The sequence below is a fragment of the Oncorhynchus mykiss genome, chromosome 7 (genome assembly GCF_013265735.2).
Source record: "Oncorhynchus mykiss isolate Arlee chromosome 7, USDA_OmykA_1.1, whole genome shotgun sequence".
NCBI lineage: Eukaryota > Metazoa > Chordata > Actinopteri > Salmoniformes > Salmonidae > Oncorhynchus > Oncorhynchus mykiss.
The window spans coordinates 32,467,443-32,492,433 of NC_048571.1; the positions used below are offsets into that span (position 1 = coordinate 32,467,443).

The 24,991-nt window shown below is 41.2% G+C and overlaps 2 protein-coding genes and 1 pseudogene across 5 annotated transcripts; all 3 read left to right on the forward strand.

The window, feature by feature from the left end:
- Positions 1-570: 570 nt before the first annotated feature.
- nfs1 (NFS1 cysteine desulfurase) lies at positions 571-13,352 on the forward strand. Of its 2 annotated transcripts, XM_036983155.1 has the most exons (14): positions 571-976; positions 1,417-1,493; positions 1,679-1,795; positions 1,884-1,967; positions 2,204-2,356; positions 2,559-2,652; positions 2,759-2,893; positions 3,194-3,351; positions 3,701-3,806; positions 4,144-4,225; positions 10,854-10,907; positions 11,604-11,687; positions 11,877-11,966; positions 12,312-13,352. In XM_036983155.1, the coding sequence occupies exons 1-14, from the start codon at positions 883-885 to the stop codon at positions 12,373-12,375; spliced, it is 1,392 nt and encodes a 463-aa protein (XP_036839050.1). In that variant the 5' UTR covers positions 571-882; the 3' UTR covers positions 12,376-13,352. The 2 variants fall into 2 exon arrangements, with proteins under 2 accessions (XP_036839050.1, XP_021464757.1); XM_021609082.2 differs by lacking the exon at positions 10,854-10,907.
- Positions 13,353-13,493: 141 nt separating this feature from the next.
- Positions 13,494-24,962, forward strand: rbm12 (RNA binding motif protein 12). Of its 3 annotated transcripts, XM_021609079.2 has the most exons (4): positions 13,494-13,641; positions 14,344-14,426; positions 19,876-19,963; positions 21,415-24,962. In XM_021609079.2, exon 4 carries the CDS (start codon positions 21,440-21,442, stop codon positions 24,062-24,064), a length of 2,625 nt encoding a protein of 874 aa, XP_021464754.1. In that variant the 5' UTR covers positions 13,494-13,641; positions 14,344-14,426; positions 19,876-19,963; positions 21,415-21,439; the 3' UTR covers positions 24,065-24,962. The 3 variants fall into 3 exon arrangements, with proteins under 3 accessions (XP_021464754.1, XP_021464755.1, XP_021464756.1); XM_021609080.2 differs by lacking the exon at positions 14,344-14,426 and having other exon boundaries at positions 13,500-13,641; XM_021609081.2 differs by lacking the exons at positions 14,344-14,426; positions 19,876-19,963 and having other exon boundaries at positions 13,510-13,641.
- Positions 21,425-24,991, forward strand: part of LOC110527660 — a 30,846-nt pseudogene continuing 27,279 nt past the window's right edge.

The following is a 24,991-nucleotide window of genomic DNA, read 5'->3' on the forward strand; positions in this document are numbered from 1 at the left end:
TTATGACACTTACCTAGATAGTTACCTAGTTAACTATAACTACTGAAACAGATTATGTCGTTTTGTTTTTGGGGAAGAACATTATTTGCATACATCAGCTAGCTACCTTTTTTTTTTATTTTATTCCCAGCACTCTCCCAGAGTTTGGGGAAGTGTGTCTGAGCTCAAGCGCAGCAAGTGAGTTAGACAAAACTTTACCAGCATCATAACAATCGTTATGAAATACGAGGGATTGTGTAATATCTACGTAAAAATGTTATGAACGTGTTAAATTATGTCACGTGCAGTCATATTCCGGTCCTGATTGGTCAACAAGTTTATTTGGAACGTCAAACAGGATTATTTGATGTGTATCTTTTTTTGACACCCAAAACCCCAAATGGCGTTCCATAGTATGGTAATGAGCATGAATCTGTGTTTACTCCTGCAAAAGTGATTGCTTTTCATATAAAGGCTTTATCTACCTTCCCAATTAAAATACGAACATATAGTTTATGGAAAAGAGATGTTGTGTTTCTGGACGATGCACCCTACTGCCTTCATTACAACATGACCAAACGGTGCAGATTACTGTTCTATTTGAGAATGGCGCTCCTCCCTCGCCGCTTTTGCCCATTCCTGTCGCTGGCCATAGACTCGGGTTAATAGAACTCCCTCGCTGCCATTTTGACGGTTCCTCACATGATGACCGTGTCGACAAGGATTTGATGCGTCTTAATAATTAAACCAGCCTGTTAATCGAATACATTGTTATACCCGGGTCTCACAAAACAGGCAAACATAGAGATCTGCAAGTTTATTTTCCTCGCTGCGAATCCTGTTTGTCACTGGTGAAGGTTAGCTACAACTGTATAGCAAGGTTAGCAAAACATTACTGTGAAGATGATGAGGAAGACTGTTACGACGAAGCTTCTGGGATCCCTGCGAGGGTTCCCAAGCCACCGAGTAAACTATGCGGTGAATGCTGTTGCGAGAGGTATTTTAGTTTATGCGGCTTTTTTACACAATGTTTTATTAGCTACTTATCATCTAGCTAGCTCACGAGCTAATGATACTCATTCGATGACGCAGCAAGTTCGTTAGATAATGCCGTGTTTAAAATACCTGGGAACTTTGGAAATAAACGAGCTGCGACTGGGAAAAAAATCGATTTCAACGGTCATCCAACTCGGGAACTCTGGCCTCTTTTTAGAGCTCAGGTTGTCCGACTTGAAGATCGTATTTGTCCGATTTCTCAGTTGTTTTGAACGTGGCATCCCGGCCGTAACCAGTTCTCCAACTTTTATGCCGTTACATCACATCCGTGTGACAGTGTCTTTCTGCCCTGAATGCATATAAGACGTTTTCCAATTAATTCCCAGATAAATGTGTATGCTTTCTGAACCCAAATGACACAATATTATGGTGTTGTTACAGAATTGATCAAAAGTAGGGAACTGGAGAACGATGAGTTGCGACCTCTGTACATGGATTTTCAAGCAACAACACCAATGGTATGTGGCTCTTTAACGTTAGCTGCCAGCCTATAGCCTCTCCCACGATAATTATACCAAACTGGTGGCATGTCAAGTCTGTAAAACATTGCATTGAAGCGAATTAATAAGATCCAATGCCATCTTTGAGAACTGCCACCTGCACATAATCTTCAACTCAGTATATTTTTATCTCATGACTCTAGGATCCAAGAGTTCTGGATGCAATGCTTCCCTATCAAGTTAATTATTATGGTAACCCTCACTCCAGAACACATGCATATGGCTGGGAAAGTGAAAGTGCAATGGAAAAAGCTAGAAAGGTAATTAATTTACAATTAATTGAGTAGCTATTGCATCATGTCATTATATGATAAGGCTAACATATCTTCATTTGATTTCTCCTTACAGCAAGTGGCAGACCTGATTGCTGCAGATCCTCGTGAGATCGTGTTCACAAGTGGTGCCACTGAATCCAATAATATGTCAATCAAAGTAAGTCTCCCTTTTACCGCTTTAGTAATCAGATTAACGGCAAGGATTTGGGAGGGTGAACAATACATGCCAAGAACTGCCAGTTGATGGAAAGATTAAGACATAAGAATGAGCTAAGGTCAATCAACTGTTCTGCTGTGTAATGTATTTGTAAATGAGGATACATGCTAACAATTAAGAGGAAAAGGAATTGAGTGGTTGTTTTTGTTTTTGTTTGTACAATGTATTCCTCCTAGGGTGTGGCCCGATTTTACAAATCTAAGAAGAAGCATGTGATCACCACTCAGACGGAGCATAAGTGTGTGCTGGACTCCTGTCGAGTCTTGGAAGCAGAGGGCTTTGACATAACCTATCTTCCCGTGAAGACTAATGGCTTGGTTGACCTACAGGCAAGCTCAATTGTTTGGTTGTTTTATCTAAATGTGGCAGATGTGCTATGTTTTATACAGCCCCATTGTATGAATCCACTCCACAATCTGCTCTTGTACCAAGAATAAGATCAATTGTTAACGTATTTCTTCAATACGTTTGTATATCTTGAATACCTCACATGCTGATATAAAAATGTTTATTTTTGTATTTTTTTTACAGCTACTGGAGGGAACAATTCGTCAAGACACAAGTTTGGTGTCTGTGATGACCGTGAACAATGAGATTGGTGTGAGGCAGCCTGTCGAAGACATAGGTAACCTTTTTAGCCTAAATAGATTCAGAAGTATATCCACTATGAAATTGAGACATTTCATTTTATCTTTATTAATCCGCTATTATTTTCACACACACTTCTCCAGGTCGAATCTGCCGGTCAAGGAACGTGTTCTTCCACACTGATGCAGCTCAAGCTGTGGGAAAAATCCCCATCAATGTATCTGACTGGAAGGTAGACCTGATGTCCATCAGCGGGCACAAAATATATGGTCCTAAAGGTACATTGTTGAATATCAGATACTATCACAGTGTTGGAGTTCAATTCCATTTTAATTTAGGAACAAAACTGAAATTCCTGTTTTCATCACTGAAAAGCAAGCAGAGAAAATGTAATTGATATGTTGGTTTACTTCCTGAATTGATATGGAATTGACCACAAGCCTGACTACTACATTGAGTGAACTCTTTTGTGTAGCCACATATTAAACTCCTTTAATTGTTGGTGTTTATGTAAGAACTGTGCGAGCAATTGAGTGACTACAAATAATTACAAGTGAAGTATGTTTATGATTTGACAGGGGTCGGGGCACTGTATGTGCGGCGCCGGCCCCGGGTTCGAATGGAGCCACTGCAGAATGGTGGAGGCCAGGAGAGGGGGCTTCGCTCAGGGACAGTGCCCACTCCTCTGGCTGTGGGACTGGGAGCAGCCTGTGATATAGCCCAGCAGGAGCTAGAGGTAGACAACTCATTACTGCCGGAAACAAACTTACACAGGATGTTGTTCATCAATGCTTGCTTCTGTTTGTTTTTACTGTTTTCATTTTTTTTTATAGCTTGAGTTCAGAAGACATCGGAAAAAAACAGTCAGAATGTTGAGGCTTGCACAGCAAACTGATAATGTTCTTTTATCTGACCAATCCCCACTGCTTTATATGAAAGGGTCCATCATATATTTTTTGCTCCATGTTGTGTTGATGGGTAAATGAGTGTTTACTGTAGTTGTGAATTCTTTATAGTGAAAGAACAAGTTCACATATTATTATTATTATTATTTTTGTTGCTTATTGATCTTCTCTCCTTTCCAGTATGATCACAGCCGGGTGTCCATGTTGGCAAACCGCCTTGTGCGCAAAATCATGTCAGAGATCCCTGATGTTGTGATGAATGGTGACCCGGAGCAAAGATACCCAGGTGAAGCGCAGAGCAAGGGATTTGTGGACAGAATAATAGACACAGGCATATAAGTGGGTGGAAGTGGAATTCATATTTTTCATAATAATCATTAGATGTAATTGGCTGGTAATCTGTTAAATAAATCACTTTATTGCTTATGAGTTGTGTATGAGTTAAATCAAGTACTGTGCTGTACATTATCATAATCACATTAGAGCAATAGCATTTTGCATATGCCTACAGATGAAGTGAAACACAATAGTTTGTGGATTATACTTTAGTCAGTTGATGAATCGGTGAAGAATTCCTTAAATGTTGATGCTCTATTATTAACTTGAATCTTTGCCTGACACAGGATGCATTAATTTGTCCTTTGCCTACGTGGAGGGAGAGAGTCTGTTGATGGCCCTGAAGGATGTCGCTCTATCATCTGGCAGGTCAGTAGCAAATAAAAAGCTATTAGATGTTTTTATTTATATACAGTACCAATCAAAAGTTTGGACACCTACTCATTCCAGTGTTTTTCTTTATTTTTACAATTTTCTACATTGTAGAATAATAGTGAAGACATCAAAACTATTAAATAACCCACATGGGTCACCAAAAAAGTGTTACATATATTTGAGATTCTTCAAAGTAGCCACCCTTTGCCTTGATGACAGCTTTGCACACTCTTGGCATTTTCTCAACCAGCTTCATGAGGAAGCCGGAATGCATTTCGATTAACAGGTGGGCCTTGTTAATTTGTGGAATTCCTTTCCTTAATGCGTTTGAGCCAATCAGTTGTGTCGTGACAAGGTAGGGATGGTATAGGGATAGTCCTATTTGGTAAAATACCAAGTCCATATTATGGCAAGAACAGCTCAAATAAGCAAAGAGAAACGACAGTCCATCATTATTTCAACACATGAAGGTCAGTCAATCTGGAAAATGTATCCTGCAGAGGATAGGTTCATTAGAGTTACCAGCCTCTGAAATTGCAGCCCAAATAAATGCTTCAGAGTTCAAGTAACAGACACATCTCAACATCAACTGTTCACGCAGGTGACACACTGAAATAATTTCAACAAGTTATATTGAAAGCCAATAAACAACAAATAAAATTAGCAGCACTATGCACTTTGTGCATGAACATTAAAGATGGCACCATGTGGTCATGAGAGTTAAGTTTCCCTAGTGCAATCAAATTTGCATATAAAAGAAACACAAGTAAAGCAATGTGCAAGTAAGAACAATACAACTATGTAAACAAATCCAATGTTCAGGTGTTGACATTAAAATAACACTATGTAAACAAATCAAATGAACAGCACTGATTGTATGTCTGTTCTCTCCTTCATAAAGAAATAAGGTGCTGCTGGTCTAACATCCAGTATGTCCGTTCTCTCCTTCATAAAGAAATAAGGTGCTGCTGGCCTAACATCCTGTATGTCCGTTCTCTCCTTCATAAAGAAATCAGGTGATGCCGGCCTAACATCCTGTATGTCCGTTCTCTCCTTCATAAAGAAATCATGAAGTAACCAAAAAAGTGTTGAACACATCCAAATATTTTGAGATGCTTCAAAGTAGCCACCCTTTGCCTCAATGACAGTTTTGCACACTCTTGGTCTTCTCTCAACCAGCTTCACCTGGAATGCTTTTCCAACAGTCTTGGAGGTCCCACATACGCTGAGCACTTGCTGACTGCTTTTTCTTCACTCTGTGGTCGAACTCATCCCAAACCATCTCAATTGGGTTGAGGTTGGCTGATTGTGGATGCCAGGTCATCTGATGCAGCACTCCATCACTCTCCTCCTTGGTAAAAAATAGCCCTTACCCAGCCTGGAGGTGTGTTGGGTAATTTTTCCTGTTGGAAAAACAATAATAATATGGACTTGGTCTTTTACCAGCTAGCCCACAAACCAGATGGGATGGCGTATCGCTGCATAATGCCCTGCAGGTTGTGTTCCTTGAATTAAAAATAAATCAGTTACCAGCAAAGTGCTTCACGGTGGGAACCACACTTCCGGAGATAATCCGTTCACCTACTCTGCATCTCACAAAGACATGGCGTTTGGAACAGAAAATCTCAAATTTGGACTTAGACCAAAGGACAGATTTCCACCAGTCTAATTTTTTTTTTTTTTACCTTTATTTAACTAGGCAAGTCAGTTAAGAACAAATTCTTATTTTCAATGACGGCCTAGGAACAGTGGGTTAACTGCCTGTTCAGGGGAAGAACGGGGCAGAACGACCTTGTCAGCTCTGGGATTTGAACTTGCAACCTTCCGGTCACTAGTCCAACGCTCTAACCACCTGCCGCCCCATTGCTCATGTTTCTTGGCCCCATCAAGTCTCTTCTTCTTATTGGTGTCCTTTTAGTGGTTTCTTTGCAGCAATTCGACCATGAAGGCCTGATTCATGCAATCTTCTCTGAACAGTTGATGTTGTGATGTCTGTTACTTGAACTCTGAAGCATTTATTTTGGCTGCAATTTGGCTGGTAACTTTAATGAACTTATCCTCTGCAGCAGAGGTAAATCTGGGTCTTCCTTTACTGCGGTGGTCCTCATGAGCCAGTTTCATAACACTTGATGGTTTTTGCAACTGCACTTGAATAACTTTCAAAGTTCTTGAAATGAAATGTATTGACTAACCTTCATGTCTTAAAGTAGTGATTGTTGACTGTTGTTTCTCTTTGCTTATTTGAGCTGTTCTTGCCATAATATGGACTTGGTCTTTTACCAGCTAGCCCTATCCTCTGTATATCACAACTGATTGGTTCAAATGCATGAAAGAAATTCCACAAATTAACTTTTTGCAGGGCAAACCTGTCAATTGAAATGCATTACAGGTGACTGGCTCATGAAGCTGGTTGAGAGAATGTCAGGAGTATGCAAAGGGTGGCTACTTTAAAGAATCTCAAATATATTTTGATTTATTTAACACTTTCTTGGTTGTTACATGTGTTATTTCATTGTTTTGATGTCTTCACTATTATTTTACAATGTAGAAAATAGTAAAAATTTGATAATGAGTAGGTGTCCAAACTTTTGACCGGTACTGTGTATGTACACACTACCGTTCAAAAGTTTGAGGTCACATGTCCTTGTTTTTGAAAGAAAAGCACTTTGTCCAGTTAACAACAAAACAATTGATCAGAAATACAGTGTAGACATTGTTAATGTTGGAAATGACTTGTAGCTGGAAATGGCTGATTTAATTTATTTTATTTTAATGGAATATCTACATGGGCGTACCATTATCAGCAACCATCACTCCTGTGTTCCAATGTCATGTTGTGTTAGCTAATCCAAGTTTATCATTTTAAAAAGCTATTTGATCATTAGAAAACCCTTTTGCAATAACGTTAGCACAGCTGAAAACTGTTGTCTGATTAAAGAAGCAATAAAACTGGCCTTCTTTAGACTACTTCAGTATCGGGAGCATCAGCATTAGGGCATTCGATTACAGCTCAAAATGGCCAGAAACAAAGACTTTCTTCTGAAAAACTCGCCTGTCTATTCTTGTTCTGAGAAATGTAGGCCATTCCATGTGAGAAATTGCCAAGAAACTGAAGATCTCATACAACTCTTAAATAGTACCCGCAAAACACCAGTCTCAACGTCAACAGTGAGGAGGCAAATCCAGAAAGCTGGCATTCTAGGCAGAGTTGCAAAGAGAGCCATATCTCAGACTGGCCAATAAAAATAAAATATTAAGATGGGCAAAAAAAACAGACAATGGACAGAGGAACTCTGCCTACAAGGCCAGCATCCTGGAGTCGCCTCTTCACTGATGTTGAGACTGGTGTTTTGCGGGTACTAATTAATGAAGCTGCAAGTTGAGGGCTTGTGAGGCGTCTGTTTCTCAAACTAGGCACTCTAATGTGCTTGTCCTCTTGCTCATTTGTGCACCGGGGCCTCCCACTCTTCCTGTTTTGGTTAGAGCCCGTTTGTGCTGTTCTATGAAGGAGTAGTCAAATTAAATTTTATTAGTCACATGCGCGGAATACAACAGACCTTAGTGAAATGCTTACTTAAGGGCTTATGAGCACTTAACCAACAATGCAGTTTAAAAAAAATACAGTTAAGAATAAAAGTAACTAAAGAGCAGCGGTAAAATAACAATAGCGAGACTATATACAGGGGGTACCGGTACAATGTGCCGGTTAGTTGAGGTAATATGTACATGTAGGTAGAGTTATTAAAGTGACTATAAGAGTAGCAGTGGTGTAAGGGGGAGGGGGGGACATTGCATATGGTCTGGGTAGCCATTTGATTAGCTGTTCAGGAGTTATATGGCTTGGGGGTAGAAGAGGTTTAGAAGTTTCTTGGACCGAGACTTGGTGCTCCGGTACCGCTTTTATTTATTTTTTATTTATCCGTTATTTTACCAGGTAAGTTGACTGAGAACACGTTCTCATTTGCAGCAACGACCTGGGGAATAGTTACAGAGGAGGGGGATGAATGAGCCAATTGTAAACTGGGGATTATTAGGTGACCGTGATGGTTTGAGGGCCAGATTGGGAATTTAGCCAGGACACCGGGGTTAACACCCCTACTCTTACGATAAGTGCCATGGGATCTTTAATGACCTCAGAGAGTCAGGACACCCGTTTAACGTCCCATCCGAGAGACGGCACCCTACACAGGGCAGTGTCCCCAATCACTGCCCTGGGGCATTGGGATATTTTTTTTTAGACCAGTGGAAAGAGTGCCTCCTACTGGCCCTCCAACACCACTTCCAGCAACATCTGGTCTCCCATCCAAGGACTGACCAGGACCATCCCTGCTTAGCTTCAGAAGCAAGCCAGCAGTGGTATGCAGGGTGGTATGCTGCTGCTTGCCGCGCGGTAGCAGAGAGAACAGTATGTAACTAGGGTGGCTGGAGTCTTTGACAATTTTTAGGGCCTAACTCTGACGCCGCCTGGTATGGAGATCCTGGATGGCAGGATGCTTGGCCCCAGTAATGTACTGGACCTTTCGCACTACGCTCTGTAGTGCCTTGCAGTCAGAGGCATAGTAGTTGCCATACCAGGCAGTGACGCAACAAGTCAGGATGCTCTCGATGGTGCAGCTGTAGAGCCTTTTGAGGATCTGGGGACCCATGCTAAAGTCTCCTGAGGGGAAATAGGTTTTGTCATGCCATCTTCACAGCTGTCTTTGTGTGCTTGGACATTTGTTAGTCTGGCACCACGCGGCTAGGTCTCTAACCTCCTCCCTATAGGTTGTTTCGTCGTTGTCTGAACAGTGTTGTCATCGGCAAACTTAATGATGGTGTTGAAGTCGGGCCTGGCCGTGCAGCCATGAGTGAACAGGGAGTACAGGAGGGGACTGAACACGCACCCCTGAGGTGCCCGTGTTGAGGATCAGCGTTGCGGATGTGTTGTTACCTACCCTTACCACCTGGGGGGCGGCCCGTCAGGAAGTCCAGGATCCAGTTGCAGAGGGAGGTTTTTAGTCCCAGGGTCCTTAACTTATGAGCTTTGAGGGCACTATGGTGTTGAACGCTGAGCTGTAGTCAATGAATAGCATTCTCACGTAGGTGTTTCTTTTGTCCAGGTGGGAAAGGGCAGTATGGAGTGCAATGGAGATTGCATCATCTGTGGGTCTATTGGGATACAAATTGGAGTGGGTCTAGGGTTTCTGGGATAATGGTGCTGTGAGCCATTACCAGCCTTTCGAAGCACTTCATGGCTGCAGACGTAAGTGGTACGGGTCAGTTGTTGTCATTTAGGCAGGTTACTTTAGTGTTCTTGGGCACAGTTACTATGGTGGTCTGCTTAAAACTCCTTTGTATTACAGACTTAGACAGGCAGAGTTTGAAAATGTCAGTGAAGACACTTTCCAGTTGTTTAGCGCATCCTCGCAGTACACGTCCTGGTAAACCGTCTGGCCCTGCGGCCTTGTGAATGTTGACCTGTTTAAAGGTCTTACTCATATCGGCTGAGGAGAGCGTGATCAGTCTCTGGTAGAGCTGGTACTCATGCATGTGTCAGTGTTATTTGCCTCGAAGCTAGCATAGTTGTAGTTTAGCTCGTCTGGTAGGCTCGTGTCACTGGCCAGCTCTCGGCTGTGCTTCCCTTTTGTAGTCTAATGGTTTACAAGCCTTGCCACATCCGACGAGCGTCAAAGCCGATGGAGTACGATTCGATCTTAGTCCTGTATTGACACTTTGCCTGTTTGATGGTTCGTCGGACTAAAGACTAATGTGGTGTTCTCCTCAATGCCATTCGAGGAATCCCAGAACATATTCCAGTCTGTGCCAGCAAAACAGTCCTGTAGTTTAGCATCTGCTTCATCTGACCACTTTTATTGACCAAGTCACTGGTGCTTCCTGCTTTAATTTTTGCTTGTAAGCAGGAATCAGGAGGATAGAATTATAGTTAGATTTGCCAAATGGAGGGTGAGGGAGAGCTTTGTATGCGTCTTTGTGTGTGGAGTAAAGGTGTTAGAGGTTGATATTTTCTCTCTTGGTTGCACATTTAACATGCTGATCGAAATTTGGTAAAACGGATTTAAGTTTCCCTGCATTAAAGTCCACAGCTACTAGGAGCACCTCTTCTGGGTGAGCGTTTTCCTGTTTGCTTATGGTGGAATACAGCTCATTCAATGCTGTCTTTGTGCCAGCCTCTGACTGTGGTGGTATGTTAACAGCAACGAAAAATACAAAAACTTTCTAAGTATGTGTGGTGTACAGTTTATCATGAGATACTCTATCTCTGGCGAGCAATAGCTCAAGAATTCCTTATAGTCCACTGGCCTTTGTTTTACCAGACGCCGCTGTTCTGTCCTGCTGGTGCAGAGTATAACCTGCCAGCGGTATGTTGATAGTCTCGTCATTCGGCCATGACTCCGTGAAGCATAAGATATTACAGTTTAATGTCCCGTTGGTAGTTTAATCTTCCTCGTAAGTCATCTAGTTTATTGTCTGAAGATTACACGTTTGCTAGCAGAATGGAAGGAAGTGGGGGTTTATTAGATCGCCTACGGGTTCTCAGAAGGCAGCCCTCCATCCGGACCCTTTTTCTCTGCCTCCTCTTCATGCAAATCACTGGGATCTGGGCCTGTTCCTGAGAAAGCAGTACATCATTCGCGTCGGCCTGCTCAAAGGAAAAAAAGGATTCTGCCAATCCGTGGTGAGTAATCACAGTCCTGATGTCCAGAAGTTATTTTTGGTCATAAGACACGGTAGCAGCAACATTATGTACAAAATCATTTTAAAAATAAGTCAAACAATGCAAATAAACAAACAAAAAACACAATCGGTTGTGGGCCCGTAAAACGTCTGCTTCTTCTCCGGCGCTATCTTGCCTCAGCGTTGTACGAGCTCTTCAGTTTCTTGGTAATTTCTCAACAAGAACAGCGCTTGTAATCAAACCCACAAATGCTGATGCTCCAGATACTCAACTAGTCTTAAGAAGGCCAGTTTTATTGCTTCTTTAATAAGCACAACAGTTTTCAGCTGTGCTAACATAATTGCAAGAAGGTTTTCTATAATGATCAATTAGCCTTTTAAAATTATTAACTTGGATTAGCTAACACAACGTGCCATTGGAACAATGGAGTGATGGTTGCTGATCATGGGCCTCTGTATGCCTATGTAGATATTCCATAAATCTGCAGTTTCCAGCTACAATAGTAATTTACAACATTAATCATGTCTACACTGTATTTCTGATCAATTTTATGTTATAAAATTGCCTTGCTTTCAAAAACAAGAACATTTCTAAATGACCCCAAATTTTTGAACAGTAGTGTATATCAAATGGATTAACAGCTATTAAGTTGGATCCAAATAAATACTGTACGTTGATGATGCCATCTTCCTGCAGTGCCTGCACTTCTGCTTCATTGGAGCCTTCATATGTCTTGAGAGCTATTGGAACAGATGAGGACCTGGCCCACTCCTCAATCAGGTGAGTAACGGTTAGGAACACAACTCAAGAAGATCAAATGGATGGTCATGGGATTTGAAAGATTTAAATGTTTATTTTTATCATTCCTAATTACAAAAGAGCAGGGTCAAGAAAAACATGTTGCAGCTGAATGGTATTATTTTGGTGTTTTACCTAGTCTGTTTTTGTTGTTACTCCAAATACCTGAAGATTTGGAATCGGACGATTTAGCACGGAGGCAGAAGTGGACTATACAGCGGACAAGTGCATTCAGCAGGTCAAACGCCTGAGAGAGATGAGGTGAGTGAAAAAGAGTGGAATAGCATGCATAGTGGTTTACCAGACACAGATTAAGACTAGTCCTGGACTACAAATCAAGATTTATGGAGAATCTCCATTGAACGTGCTTTTTTTGTCCAGGCTTAATCTGTGTCTAATCTGCGTCTAGGAAACCACTGTAAAATGTACATGCTGAATGTCACTTAACTAGGAATTTACTGGTGGAAAGAGATTGTAATATTTTTTGTACAAAATAGTGTTAATGATCTAATGAAATACTTTATAATAAATAGCCTTTTAATTTGCAATATTATCAATGCACTCATAGGTTAATGTATTCATTGTTGTCCAACTTTTTCTCTTCAGCCCCTTGTGGGAGATGGTGCAAGAAGGAATCGATCTGAAGAGCATCAAATGGACGCAGCACTAAAGAAAGCCTTCAGGAAACATACCTAAGAGCATTGTGAATACTAAGCTTGTTTAGTTTGCTGCATACTATGCCACTCCTGTGATGAGTGGTAATTATTTCTACTGTCAAGAAACACGCACAACTTCCTGACTTACTTTAGTGTAGGCTTATGACTAGATTTTGTATTGGTAGACCTGAATAATTGGTTCCTTTTGTATTTGACAAAGTATTATTATTGATGCATATATTGTGCAGTAGTTAAAGTTTGTTCATACGCACATCCTTAAAAATGTAGGTGCTGGGCTAATAAAGAAACCTTGTAAAGAACAAAGTCCCTTAAAGCATTTAATTGGGAGCATAAATTTGTGTGCATACCTTCCTGTTCTTTACAAGTGCTCTTAACATAATTTATCAGCTGCTTTGACCATGGGATTCCATGACTGAGAGCAAGTTACAGAATGGTTAATTCATGTAGCATGTGCAAGATTCCATTTAGTTCATGGATAAGTCATTATACGTTGACAGCATGCTAACAAGGTTAAAGTACAGGTTTCATGTCACTAAAGGAGGAAATTGATTAAATATTTCCTTTATCTCAATGTGTGAAATGTAATGCCAATCTTGTAGGTTAACAGTCTTCCAATCATGGAAATTCTCCCCAGTTGGTTTGTATACAGTCTCTGGCAAAATGTGTATTGTTTGTATGAATCTTGCATGTTATCATTTAAACTGATTTGAAAATGTATTGTGAGGGAAGTATGCAAAACCATTTACATGGCCAGCTGTTTTATGACATCAGTATAATCTACCACCACCGTGACTGAACATTTACAGTGCTTGTTGTTTCTGTTTGCTGTGCCATCTGCTGCATGTACAGACTCATTACTCTTCCCAAAATGTCTTTCCATAATGTCCAACAGCAATCTAATCTCACATAATACATACATACATGCATATGTTTGTAGCTAGCACTCCAATAAAAATTTGATTCGGCCTGACCCTGAATTATTATGTTAGTATTTTATGTAGTTGGTCGATTGGTTCTTAAATTATTCTCCACGTGCTCTGATTGAATTATAGTATATTGAGTTAGTACAGCATTTTGACGCATATCAAATGTTATAAAACATGTTTGAGTCCAGTAGATGGCGTCATTATATCATGGGAGCTGAGGAGTTCTACGTCACCGCGACCGACATTTTACTACCAGCTACAAGAAGAGAGAAGAGCACGGAATGGAGAGAACGCTACACAAAATAAAATAAAGATCTTTTAACAGATATTTCGGTAAGGACAAAAGAGAAACAGCAAACAAATGCCACTAATGTTGAAATGGTTATCCATCAGTGAAATATAATCCTGCAGACATGCGGGGACTATAGCGAGAATGAATGGTTAGCTAGCTAACTGTCGTTTTTTATCGGCATTTTAGATGGTTGGCCTGCCCAAATGGGGTAGCTAGCTATGTTTTTAGCAAACAGGCTATATATAATGTTAACTACCACTCTGATCCTAGCCATGGTTTAAGTTTAGAACGGTTGTGGAGAAACATTTAGGTTCGCTGTTCTGTCTTGTTTTGGTTGTTTAGCTAGCTAGCTACTGTGATGTTACTAATCTGAAGTACGTTGAAGTGCAATTGTTATGTTTTTAGCAAATGTTGCTGCTAGTAACTACCAATCTTGTTTGGCCCAGCTTCCCATAAGGATCTTATGGCTCAGTTAATCGTTAGAACCATTGAATGGTTCTAACTATGATCTTAGCCGTAATATACCTTTGGGAAACCAGGCCCTGGTTAATTAACTAGCTAGCTTCTATAAAGCATTTTCGCCACCAGCGCCATCTTGACTGTGCTCTTTTACATGAATCACACTAGCTATCTAGCATGACGCTTTTCCTCAAGTACATATCAGTGGTGCACATCCAACTGGACAATAATGGCTACAATGATTAAACAATACTGGATGTAATTTGTATGCGGTCTTCCTGTAGTTTTGCAGAATTTGCTGTCTACCTGCAGCCCTTCAGATTGGCAACTGCTTTTGTACTCTGACGGACTGAGCTTTTAGCTAACGGTACGTTACTGGCGAATGTGTTTTACAATGAAGTCTTGCAGCGTTGTTCATGTTGACAGCGTTTTTGTGCACATACAATTTCATTGCTGCTATTTCATCAACTTACCTGTGTGTGCTATTTGTCCTGTGTAGAGATTGGGGAACAACAAGCATGAATAGGGCAGCCCAGGTCCCTCTTCAATGTAAGAGGTTTTAACGTCAACTCTAATGCGTCCTTTGGAGACCTCAAGTCTGGGTTGTTGTCTACCACTTATTTGTATGGGCAATAACCTTGATGTTTAATTGTTACGTACACAGGCTATTCTAGGCCAAGTTAACATCAAGATGGAATACAGATAGACACATACTGGTATGTGGATCATCTGAATCAATATGTATCCCTCCAGTTACCTGAAGAATAGGCCAACATTTTGAAATTATTTCATTTGAATGGCAAGACTAGAAGAAAAGCCCAAAAGCAGGTCTTGACATTCAGATACATTTGCCAATGGCACACTGGGCCAGTACCAAGTGAAAACGAATGGCCCGAATGAGAAATTAACTTGCCCAGGCCAAGTTCACAGGAAAGCAAGTTATGAACCAGAATTTCAATCATGGTTTTTTTCATGTTTAATTTACAGTCCATTTTTTTCTAAAAATGAATCCAAACAACTGTTTGGAAAAGAAAAATACACCCTCCTGAGCCCAGTAACATATTGATCAACAGTAATATATTTAGGTACCTGTACATGGTCCATATTGCAGGCTGGTGTGCCATTTTAGCAATGAGCATTATCACATGTAGGGGAATATTACATTTTAAAACCGTGTTCAGCATAGTGGCCACATGGCTGAAGCATGGGGATGCTCATCTGCATTTACCCCGATCATTAGCTAGATATCAGACTCTAAATATGATCTAGTTTAATATCCTAAAATACCACTAGCCCAATACAATCATGTGATTTTGACAGTGTTTAAATAGTGTAATTGTGTGAATTTTACATTCTAGGCCTACTGTTTACACACTAATGACCATGACGTGCTTCCTGCAGTTACTTTTTTTGTCATGCCAGACACTCGGATTGTAAAACGCTGCAATTGTGCAAAAATTGGAGTTGCGAAATAAAACTGTATGGGAAAGCTGGAATCCCGCTCTTTTCAATAATTGCCATCTAAATGATATTTTCTCTAGATTGCATTTTAGGAATGTTACACAGTGACTGGGTTTATTCGAACACGTTTCTTTCCATTCAGCAATCGGCTGTATGAGGAGCTGCACGCTCTTGCCACCCGACAGTGGATATTCCGCGGATGTACGACAGCTCATTAACAGCTTCTGTAAATTTGATCTGGTTTTTAAACAATTCTATAGACCACAGAGAGCAGCATTAGAAAATATATTTGTATTTATTTCCTGTTTTTTTATTTTTACCAACAAGTGATTGTGTAAATCATTTTCATGTTTTGACAATCAGGCAGCTACATAGTATATGACTAGGCCTGCGAAAACCTTTCTTTGTTAATAAAGACATTGCTCTGTAGGATGTATGATATGAAAAATGGCTGGTGGAGGACTTTTATTCTGTGATTATGGAATGTGTGTGCCGTTGTTCAACTCTGCGGGTCTGGAGCGAGTATCCAGGCCGTACTAAGGCGGGGCTCACTCGAGACGGAGAGGGAAGGCTTTGACATTCTTGCCTCCGCTTAGAAACCGTATGCTGATTGATAACAAGTGTGAAGTGTCACGTAGGGAAGATTAAATAGACCCCATTATTTTCTGTTTTGGAGTGTGTAAATGTACTGGCCCAAGCGGGCCATATGAAAGCTTGATTAACTGGCCCGGTGAGCTCGGCAGATGTTTCTGGGCCAGCCGACAGCCCTGAATGTCGAACCCTGCCATATGGCATTAGCAGTCTTTTTAAAGTCGTAACAGTGGATATGCACCAGTGTGCTGACTGAAGTCATACTTGAATAGACTGTTATAGCTTCTCTTTTGATCTCCATGGTCATAACATTTTCCAAAAAACAATACTTCCTTTTTCTCGATTTGGAAGGCACTGTTGTCTTGACTTGTGTTTCCAGCAGCGGTGGAACTCCCATAATGAGAGAATATTGACTCCCCCCAAAATGGTAGCATATGCATAGATGGATTATTTTATGGTGCAACAAACCTTTACTTGGCAATACTTCCTTAAATATTAACCGCAGCTAATATTAATCTGTTGCTAATATGGCATGTGTGTTGAAGTGAACTTTCTCTCTTCTAGCTTATTTCTAGCTTTATTATTGTTGCAAATGATTTCACATTTTGTCATCCGAAGGGTTATATTCTGCTTTGTCATGTTGAAGTGCACACGTCCATTGTTGCTGATGTGTACGAAGTGGCTAGGTGCTCTCAGGAGTGACCTTTGTGTCCTGTATCTTTTGTAGAAAGATTCCCACACAATTGAGAGATTGTAGTGTGCTGGAGCTTTGAAGTTACATTGATGAGTGTTAATGTGCGGGTGGTTGTTTTTTCTCTAACATTTTGTATACGATATAAGGAATATGGAAGGCTGCATTTCATTGTAGGCCCAGGCTTATCTTTTTCATGGGGCAGGCTCTGAATACAATCCTCAGTGCGAGACTGACACAACGGGCCTGATTTAGTGTTTGTCCATAGACTGGCTGGTTGTTTAGCAACAAAACCGACTCATGTGCGATAGTGATGTGCGGGTTAACTCATAACCCGAAGTCCCTGTGGTTATATCCGTGGGGAGGGTTGGTCATTCAATTTTGTGGCTGAAGGGCAGGTGGCTGGCAGGCGAGTTGAATGTAGAGAAACAATGCCTTAAATAATCCATAAATGTATCATTATTGTGCAATTTATTTTGCCTACATGAATGTTTTTCTTTATTTTAGGTTATCTAGTATTAGTGCATAAGCTTTAGGGCTTAACTGGCAGAAAAAGTTAACTTCAATCCACGGTGGCAAAAGGACATGGTTAAAGTTTAATTCAATAAGACAAGCTGTGAATGGAGAGTATAAAATAAAGAGAAGGGGGGGGGACAGAAAAGTCATGTTTGGAAAATATTTTGTGAAGTGGTAAAAGAGGATCATGGTATGTGTGATGGTTGTGAGGCTCTCTACAAATTAGACAGTCACAAGACAGGACTTCAAATAGGCCTGTGGCGTTTCAAGGAAACATTGGCCTACTGTTTAGATGGGTTAAATGGAAACTGACTAACCAGAATGACTTACTGTTTATTGGCAAACTCCAAAGTCCTCTAATACTAGCCCAGTGTGAATCGACATCCTTGTGGTTTGATAGGGGTTGCTCGCGGTTTGAGCAAGAAAACAATAACTGATTCAATAAATTGAACGAAGTGCTGCATATATATATGAAGGGCCTACATGTATTAACTTTTACAGTGAATGTTTTTGTTTATACGTTTTGTGCAAATTAATTGAACATCACCAAATGCATCATTAAAAAAAACATTGCGCCTATTTAATGCAAACCTTGCTGTTAATGGATCGCAAAACGGCATAGAACTGAGCTAAACGTGTGGAACAAGTTCATTTTCTCAATCATAGCCCACCGAAAAAAAGCATTAAGTGCAAGTTAGCTGTTTAGCTCATATCTGAAGGCTGGGGGGCATTTAGGAAGTCTTCTACTGCGGATCGCTAAAATATCATAATGATTATGATCACACTTCCTCAATTCAAATTTTATGGTGACACTAAACCGTGATGGTTTAGGAACTTGAGCTTGGTTCCCAAGTTATCAGTGTAGCCTGTTGTGGCTTGGACTTTTTGAAATAACTAAACACTTAGAAAAAAAATCTCCAGGCTTCCATCAATTTATTAAAAAAAAAATAATAATTAAAGGGGGCAGTTTGGGAAAGAAACGTGTCGTCCTAACCGTTCGCTGGAATGGCAGACATTCTGGGGTAATAAACACACAACCAACGTTGTCTAATAGTACTACTCACGTGCGAATAGGGCTATAGCCTTAACTCCTGCAGAATTAAGCATTTCTTGCAGAAAAAATTATACACCAAATGTAGGCAAAATTTGGACTTGGGAACAGGAGTGGAAAAATATAATTTTATTTCTGTATCTTGAGAGAATGCAGTGCTCAGTTAGATACGCTCTGCAGAGGTGCTTTCTTCATAAAAGATGATACTATTTCAACCACATAAAATATGCATCGAAGCTGAACTGAAATCTTATCAGAAACGTGTCGTTTTCACAACTTTCTTTTTCCTTACAACCAGCCAAACTGTCATTTGGACATTTTGCACAGAGAATCTTTCCTGTTTGTTTTTGCTTTATTGTAATTTCTCCCCGTCCCCAAACGTCTTTGCTCCACAAAAGATGACCGATGTCAGATTACCAATGTCAACTTGATTAAAGCATTTATTATTTTGATCTATTACATTATTCTGTTGAGCAAGGGTTTATTTAGTAAATTCAATTAATCTTAAATTGAGGCAATTTAGCTATTAGGTTTAGTTATCAGTAATGGTTATGATAAATTAGGCATTGTTGCTCACTGTTGGCATATACTGTATATTGCTAGAGGCTGGTGGGAGGAGCTATAGGAGGATGGGCTCATTCTAATGGCTGGAATGGAATTGATGGAACGGAGTCAAACGTGTGGTTTCCATATGTTGGATGTGTTTGATACCGTGCCATTACAATGAGACCGTCCTCATATAACTCCCACAAGCCTCAACTGCTGTAGATAAATGCGCAAACAATTTTCCAGTGAGAGATTCTATCATCGTTCTAAAAACAGCTTCTTTACTATATTTTTTGTAATTTAGTAAACAACAAAAATCATGCAAGTACTCAAACAGCCACAAAAGGTAAAATGCACATCCCTACCAGTGAACAATGAACTGAAAACTCGAAAAAGTCATGGTTCTACAAACCTGTTGTTCGTAGGGGGCTTTTTCAGAGGTGTCACTTGTGACTTAGACTTGCAAAACTGCTTTAAACAATGTACATTTGATTGCTAGGCAATCTGCACATTGCTAGGTGAACTGCACATCCCTCATTAACATTTAGAGATGTTATCGTTTTATATAGAATACTTTAGAAATGTACCTAAATAAGCTATTCCGTTAGAATTGGGGAAATTCTGTATTTCACTGCTGAAGTTTTTCAATGGCATGCATGTTTATTTTGCTGTTATGGATTGCTGTGATGAATGAAATGTCTCTATGCTTGATGTCAACATGAGAAATTATGAGATGCATGATTTTTATTATTATTGTGTGGCTTTTGGCAAGGCAGCCATTTCAGACTTTGCTCTTATTGTTGATGCCAATTTACTACATTTCTCTGACCATCTACTGACACAAAAGAGCTGATATGGTGCTGGGGCTGAATCAAGAGTGTTTTGTACATGTTGTTCACTAAGGATGCCTAAATTTGCCTGCTCATGTTTTTGCTTCCATTTCCTATTCTTTTGTTACAGTCTAGAATTGATTTAAATTGCTTGCCCGTCAGGATTGGCTTGGATATCCTGTGCCACAGTTTTAACGAAGCACCACTTATTATTACAGGTAAGCTTGTAAATATGTCCTGAACATAGGTTCATTCAATTGACTGCCAGTCCGACTTTCACAACCTCCTGTGGGCTCTTGGTGGTTTTTACCAGTAATTATTCGCTTTGTTAGGCTATGTTCATGGACCTTATTGATTCCCTTTGGGCTCAATGTTCACTCCATTGTGGAAACCTCTGAAGGTGTGGAGAGCTGAGAATGACCTACCAAGGTATGAGTGGTATAGAGGGAGTGCATGGTATGTTAGTGGCTTTCTTTGGCAAAATACCGCATCCACAAAGCCCTAAGTAAATGTCTCCACTTCATGACTTGACTGCCTTCTGTGGACCACATTCTCTCTACTTGCTTTTTGATAGGCTGTTTTGTCCAACACTTGCTCTAAACAATGCTTGAGACTCAGGCCTAAGCATAGGCTAATTGTTTTGCTCTTTTAATGTTTTAATATGGTTGGTGTCGTGATGATAAAACAACATTTCTGACTGGTATTTAAATGATTCATAAATGCATTTTTATGTTTACCAGTTGCTACTGAGATGGCACAGTGTCGTCCAATTGCTTAGGGATACTGCATTGCGGTAATATCAAATTGACACATTTTTATATTTTAAAGGTTGAGTAAGTTGGGTTTTTGTCCACAAATGTACCCAAATTCCTATAGTATGTAAATAATTTAGTTAGTGACTGCCATAGTGTAGTTATTTTGTTGAGGTCTATTAGCTGATGTCTTACTTTTTCAAAGCCATTTTAGCTGTCTCGCTAATTGTTCGGTACAAATCTAGCATAGAATCATGTAAAATGTTCACTCTGCCAGCATTGTCTCCCTTTCGAGGAACTGTGAATTTCCTGTACAGGCCTTTGCTACATTCAAGATAGTGTAGTTAGACAAAGGAAAGTCAACTTCAGAACGTGATGTAGTTTTTATTAGGATTTGTCAGCTGTTGTTGGTAAGTAATGCATCCTGCAAGCTTCGAAAATGACTTACTCAGCCTTTAAATTCAGGCACCTTCTTCCACCTGACCTTTACTGGTCATAGACCTCATGATGCATCAGATTGATAAATTGGAAGTTGGGCTACAGGTTCATCCAATTTACAGTGTTGAAATGTGTGGTACTCTGGGTCTAATTATGAGCAAGATTTAGGCCTACGAGCTAAATTTCGGCCAAGATTTGCATATTAGACCTTGGGCTGACATAATCTCCTTGAGCCAAGGCTGATGTATGTGGTAAATGAAGCAATGTGTGGATGGCTGTGTAAGAGTGGTGATGAGTAGACAGACGGCCTAATACTTGCACATGTATTTTGAATTCCTCTATTGATGCATTGGGCTCTCATCGAATACCTCCAAACGTAAGCTGTTTTCTAAATCATGGTTTGTCTCCTGCTCTTTTTGTTTTGTCTGTTCTTTACTCTTTCCTCTAGTCTTACGGTGGTTGCCTTTTTTCACCTGCAGGTGTGTGTTGTTTCGCCTCAGCAGCATGGCTGTGGTCATCCGCTTGCAGGGTCTCCCGATAGTGGCGGGCACCATGGACATACGCCATTTCTTCTCTGGATTGACTATCCCGGATGGTGGGGTGCATATTGTAGGGGGTGAACATGGTGAGGCTTTTATTGTTTTCGCCACAGATGAAGATGCCAGGCTTGGTATGATGCGTACAGGGGGAGCAATCAAAGGTTCTAAAGTGTCACTTTTGCTGAGCAGCAAGACAGAGATGCAGAATATGATCGAACTTAGCCGCAGGCGTTTCGAAACAGGCAATGTGGAGGGAGCCGCAGGAAACGGTAGCAGGCCAGGCCCCACGGTTCGCACAGGTGGGAGGGGCAGTTTACCCACCACTTTACAAGGCTTCAGCAACACCACACCAACCACAGTCACCACAGCTGCATCTGCACATGAAACTATAAGCAACAAAAATGTGTCCACGTTTGCCACAACTAGCATGGGAAACATGCCCCCCAGTTTCAGCAACAACTTCAGCAGCCCAAATCTTACCATGGGATCCACTATGACAACAGCCATGTCCTCCCTCAACTCTGTACCACCACCTATCCCCCCTTTGCCAACCATGCCATCCCTTCCACCCATGCCTTCCATACCCCCCATGCCACTTCCACCACCTGTGTCCTCTATGCCTCCTGTTCCCACTGTGTCACCTTTAACCCAAGGCCCCCCTGTCCTTCCCATGAGTCATCTGTCCCACATGGGCTCAATGCCACCATTTAACCCAGGCATCCCACCCCCTGGTGGACTGGCCTCAGGGCTGCCTCTAGGAACACCAAACCACATGTTTCTGGGCCATATGAACCCTCTGTTAAATATCCAGGCACACATGAAGGCAGCAATAGGTAATTCAGACGAGTTATATGTCCACCTTCAAGGCCTGCCCTTCTCAGGTACAGAAATGGATATTAGGGAGTTTTTCCGTGGGTTAGCGGTGGACTCCATCCGACTGGTCAGGGACAACATGGGCCGGAGTAGCGGCAGGGCGCTGGCCAAGTTCTTTTCCCCTCAGGACACTTTTGAGGCACTCAAAAGAAGCACCGGAATGTTAGGGCAAAGGTATGTTGACATCTCTCCGGCCACAGAAAGGCAGTGGATGAGTGTCAGCAGTGGTGGCATCGGGGTTGGAGGGCAAGCCCACTCAAAATTCAATAATGAGCCGCAAGACCAGCACCGCCGCAGCAACATGAGTTCAGCGTCCCCGTCAACCAGAGACCGTGCGAGGTCCCGCTCCCCTCACAACAAGGAGTTCTGTGTTTACCTGAAAGGCCTGCCCTACGAAGCAGTAAACAAACAGATCTGTGAGTTTTTCAAAAACTTGGATATTGTGGAAGACAGCATTTACATTGCTTATGGACCCACTGGCCGAGCTACAGGCGAGGGCTTTGTCGAGTTCAAAAATGAAATGGACTACAAAGTTGCACTTGGCTGTCACATGCAGTATATGGGTAGCCGATTCATACAAGTTCACCCCATCAGTAAAAATGCTATGTTTGAAAAGATTGGTTCCATTCGTCAAAGGATGCAGGGTGGTGATAAGAAAAACAACTCAGAATCAGTCAAGAGCCCTAGAAACTGTGCTCACATCTCAAATATTCCATATAATGTGTCAAAGAAAGATGTCCGTCTGTTTCTAGATGGCATTTCAGTATTTGACGAAAGTCTTAAAGTTCTGGTTGACAGCAGTGGTAACGGTCTAGGTCAGGCTGTTATGCAGTTCAGGGCAGAGGAGGATGCACTAAATGCTGAGAGACTACACAGGCAGAAGTTAAATGGCAGAGATGCCTTTGTACATTTGATCACCTTTGAGCAGATGAAGGAAATTGAGAGAAACCCACCACCACAGGTTAAAAGAGGCCAGAAACCACAAGGGAACACTCAAGGCCAGGCACACAGCCATGTTCAGGCACAGAATCCAGTTCAAGGTCACCCCTTTGCCGGTATGACAGGAGATGAGTTCAACTTCCTCAGAAATACTGTAGGCAATTTAGGCAATGGTCCTTTTACGCCTTTTACTGTCCCAGGTAATGGACTAGCGGGGCCCCCTCCACCCCCACTTGCAGCAAGTCTTGGGGATGTAGCCCTTAGCATACCCCCACCCATGGTTGCCGGTCACTTGCCTGGAGCAGTTCTGGAACCCCCGGGCTTCCGACCAGGCAGCAACAATGGCCCACCTGGCTTTGGGCCAGAGGGATTGAGGGGCATGCCACCTTTTGACAATGGCCCTAGAAAGAGCAGAGGCCTCAACCACAACAACCGAGGAGGTGGCCATGGGCAATCAGGAGGGTGTCCTCAGTCTGCCTTTGGCCCTGGCTCTGACCCTCTGAGAGGACAATCAACCGGAGGCCCTGGTAACCCTCGTGGACCTACCATTGTAAAGATTCAAAACATGCCTTTCACTGTAACAGTTGATGAGATTCTCGATTTCTTTTATGGGTATCAGGTGCTGCCTGGTTCAGTCTGTCTGCAGTTCAGTGAAAAGGGCCTGCCCACCGGTGAGGCAATGGTTGCCTTTGAGTCACACAAGGAGGCAACATCTGCTGTCATGGATTTAAATGATAGGCCTATTGGGGCTAGGAAAGTGAAGATAACCCTAGGATAAGACTCCCAATTTTCCCCTCTACCAATAATGATTAAGTGAAACATGCGGTTTCATTAATGCAAAGGTAAGAACTTGCATTTAGGATGCATTTAATCTCCCAACTATCTTTAGTTCCTTTACCAAAGTTTGTAGCGTAGGAATGAAATGGAAAACTGCTATATCTATTTGATGTATGATATGATTACAAAAGTAGGGTGTGGCTTTTCAAATGGCAAAAAGCCAACTGTTGCCATGTTGATGCAGCTTGAGTCCAATCCCGTTTCGAGCAAGAGCGCTGAAATTCATTTCAAAAGTCAAAATAATATGGTTAGGAGGAGGATAGTCTCTTATTGCTGTGCTGAGACATCACTTTCACTTGGAAGCATGTATCATTTTCAAATGCCCTGACACATTTTGTGTTCTTGTATTTCTTCCATAGATTTAACATTCTCTTTACTTTTACCTGTGCTTTGTGACGATATTCTAAAGGGGGTACTCACCAAATGCTGCCATGCATGGTGTTAGTACAGAGAACACTTATTGTGCCATGGTTAAAGCATTTTCTTATTTGCTCTATGCTGTTTTTCACTGTTAATAAATGCAAATGTTAATGTTAGCTATGATGTGAGATTGTACTGCTTGTTTCTGAGAAAAATATTTAGAACTTTGCATTTGGTTTAATGGTCTGCAGAGCTCTTTAGAACGTTTTGTAATCTGCCAACCCTCCCACTGCGATATGTTCTTTTTGAAATTATGAGCTGTTTGGAATGTCTTTAGTTTTGTAGTGTTGCCTGACAAGATACATTTTTATGTTTCATTTTTGGGGACGTTCCAGTTTATTATTTCACAAGTGTGTGTATATAGCCTACTGTTTAGCTTACACTTTTGTCAATAAAATGACATTCCTGACATAGCTCTATCTACAAGGCATTCTATTTTTCTCCAATG